Source organism: Cyprinodon variegatus, unplaced genomic scaffold (assembly GCF_000732505.1).
Source record: "Cyprinodon variegatus isolate N-32 unplaced genomic scaffold, C_variegatus-1.0 Scaffold101, whole genome shotgun sequence".
Taxonomy (NCBI): Eukaryota; Metazoa; Chordata; class Actinopteri; order Cyprinodontiformes; family Cyprinodontidae; genus Cyprinodon; species Cyprinodon variegatus.
The window spans coordinates 1,346,232-1,348,639 of record NW_015150554.1 but is presented as its reverse complement, the minus strand read 5'-3'; the positions used below and the strand labels follow the sequence as shown (position 1 = coordinate 1,348,639).

At 54.4% G+C, this 2,408-nt stretch overlaps 1 protein-coding gene across 1 annotated transcript in view; it reads right to left on the bottom strand.

Moving 5' to 3' along the window:
* LOC107084508 (protein NDRG3-like) overlaps nucleotides 1-2,339 on the bottom strand; it is a 5,262-nt gene extending 2,923 nt beyond the window's left edge. The window contains exons 1-11 of the mRNA XM_015374393.1: nucleotides 2,183-2,339; nucleotides 1,887-1,949; nucleotides 1,746-1,806; nucleotides 1,588-1,674; nucleotides 1,460-1,516; nucleotides 1,281-1,384; nucleotides 1,135-1,200; nucleotides 1,011-1,062; nucleotides 855-902; nucleotides 479-514; nucleotides 341-392 (exon numbers count right to left, since the gene is read on the bottom strand). Of these exons, the coding sequence (XP_015229879.1) occupies nucleotides 341-392; nucleotides 479-514; nucleotides 855-902; nucleotides 1,011-1,062; nucleotides 1,135-1,200; nucleotides 1,281-1,384; nucleotides 1,460-1,516; nucleotides 1,588-1,674; nucleotides 1,746-1,806; nucleotides 1,887-1,949; nucleotides 2,183-2,265 (709 nt within the window). The 5' untranslated portion in view covers nucleotides 2,266-2,339. The remainder of the gene's footprint in view (nucleotides 1-340; nucleotides 393-478; nucleotides 515-854; nucleotides 903-1,010; nucleotides 1,063-1,134; nucleotides 1,201-1,280; nucleotides 1,385-1,459; nucleotides 1,517-1,587; nucleotides 1,675-1,745; nucleotides 1,807-1,886; nucleotides 1,950-2,182) is intronic.
* Nucleotides 2,340-2,408: the final 69 nt, after the last annotated feature.

The following is a 2,408-nucleotide window of genomic DNA, read 5'->3' as shown; positions in this document are numbered from 1 at the left end:
AGAGGTTCAACATCTGGATCCTCTGAAGGAACGAGAACCAGAGGTTCAACATCTGGATCCTCTGGTGGAACCAGATGTTGAACCTCTAGAATTAGATTCTTACAGTAACCAGAACTTGAGCAACGTTGAATGTTCTGTTTTTCTTCTCAGGTCAAAACAGGAACAGTTGATGTTTCATCACCAAGGTAGGATGTGTTGCCATGGTGATAGAATGGCGGCTGTGATCTCCGTTGATTGTTTATTCAAACCTACAGACAGAGCAATGTTGGACCTGACCCATGAGGTCAAAGGTCATCCTAAACTCCAGAGCTATGGCTGATGGGAGCCATCAGGTACTCACTGTAGCCCATCCCCTGGACGAAGTACTTGAAGGCCTCCGCCAACTTTCCAGGCTGAGGAGAAAAACAAAACATGGTTTTTGTAGCCAAACAGAACCAGAACCAGAACCTGAGCTGTTGCGGTTCCTTTTGAGACCCACCTGGACCACCTGTGGAAGTCCGCCGCAGTCCGCCATCTAGAGGGGAAACACAGAACAGCATCGTCAAGCTAAATGTGTGGCGACTCGGTTCTTCTGCTGTTTACACTGGTTCTGATCCGGTCTCAATGGGTCAGAACCAAAGCTGCTATGCTTCAGTATATCTGAGGAACATCTGAGGAACATCTGAGGAACATCTGATGGGTTTCAGGAAGCCGCTGCCGTTTCAGAGACACAGATAGCTGAGATGTTTGAGGACGTCCAGGAGGACGGAAGACCAGCTGTTCTGTTTAGGACATGACGTCTAAAACCATCTAAAGCACCAGGATGATGATGATGATGATGATGATGATGATGATGATGGGGGGGCAGACGGTACCTTCAGCAGTGTGGTCCTGGTGGGATTCAGCCTGGAGTTACACTCCACCTGCAGACAAACAGACCAACACCTCTAAATGTTGGTCCAGTGATCTGAGGTTCTCCTTCTGGTTGGTTCCTGTTCTGGATAAAGTTCTCAAAGGAGACAAACACTCACCACAGCGTCCACCGCTGGAGACGTGTCCCCAACCACCAGCAGAGTGGGACACCTGAAGAGAGGACAGCCAATCAGAATGGATGTGGCCTCTGAGGCGTGTTCAGGGCGGGGTGGGCGGGGCTACCTGAGAGTGCTGGAGGTGTTCTGGTCCAGTCCGGGGACGGGCCGCTCCATCTGCAGCTCCGATCGGCTAGCAAACACACAGTGGGACAGACAGTTGGACAGGGACAGAGGGCCGGGGGGGGACGGGTGTCTCAGGCTGCGTCCCACCTTTCATAGCTGCTGTAGAACATGGCCAGGTTCTCCTGAGGAACGTCCTGCGACATGTGGAGTCTGTAGGTCTGGACGATCTCCTGGTTCTCGGCCAGCTGGTCCTGTTGGCACACAGAGATACCAGTTAGTCAGCAGTCCTGGTTCTGGTTCTGTAGAACCGTCAGCGTGGTTCTCACGGAGCTGAAGTGGTGTCCCATGATGACGTCCACCAGGCTGCTGGTCCAGCCGCTCAGCTGCATGAAACAGAAGAGGTCCGGTTCAGATGGACACCTGGACTTGTTCTGACCCGATGGTTCGGCGTTACCTTAGAGGCGGCCCAGTCCACCCAGCCTTTGGCACACGGGTCGATGTCTATCAGAACCAGGCCTTCCACCAGGCTGGGCTCGTTCAGCTGAAACAACAGCTGGGTTAACTGGGAGCTGTGGTTCTGAAACCACTGCGTGTTGGATGGGTGTTCCTTACAGCCAGCCTGGTGAGGATGTGGGCTCCGGCTCCGACTCCGATGCCGATCACGCTCTTCACCCTGAGGACACAAACCCAGACCCGGCGTGAACCCAAACAGCCGCTTCCTGTCCTGAAGGTCCAGAAGGACGGGGGACTTACTGCAGCTGGACGAGGACCGGCGGCAGCATCTCCGCCAGCTGCTCCAGACTGGGGTACTGGTACCTGACAACACAGGGAGGCTGCCGTCACCGCAGGGACCAAAACCACCAACAGAACCAACCGAACCACTGTCTCCAGCTGGAGGTTCTGGTTCCGACCAGCTGAGGTCAGAACCTGCTTCCTGTTACACCTAGCTAACCTCTGACCTTTGTTTAGAAGAACTTAGAAAGTTTAATGGATTCATTAGAAGACGGAGGTCAGACGGATCCCGTCACCATGACGCCCCGGTTTGTTACCCTGGGGGGAAGGTGGGGGCGTTCTCCTGCTGCCCGGGGGCGTCCACGTGGAGGACAGAGAAGTTCTGCGTCACCTCCTGCATGTCCTCGTAGTTAAACAGGCTGTTGAAGCAGGACTTATCTGCACACAGACAAACGTCACAGAAACGTCACAGAAGGGCCTCCTCTGGACCCGGCCGTGTCCCCGTACTCACGGTTCAACCGTGTCTCTGGACCCGGCCGGGTT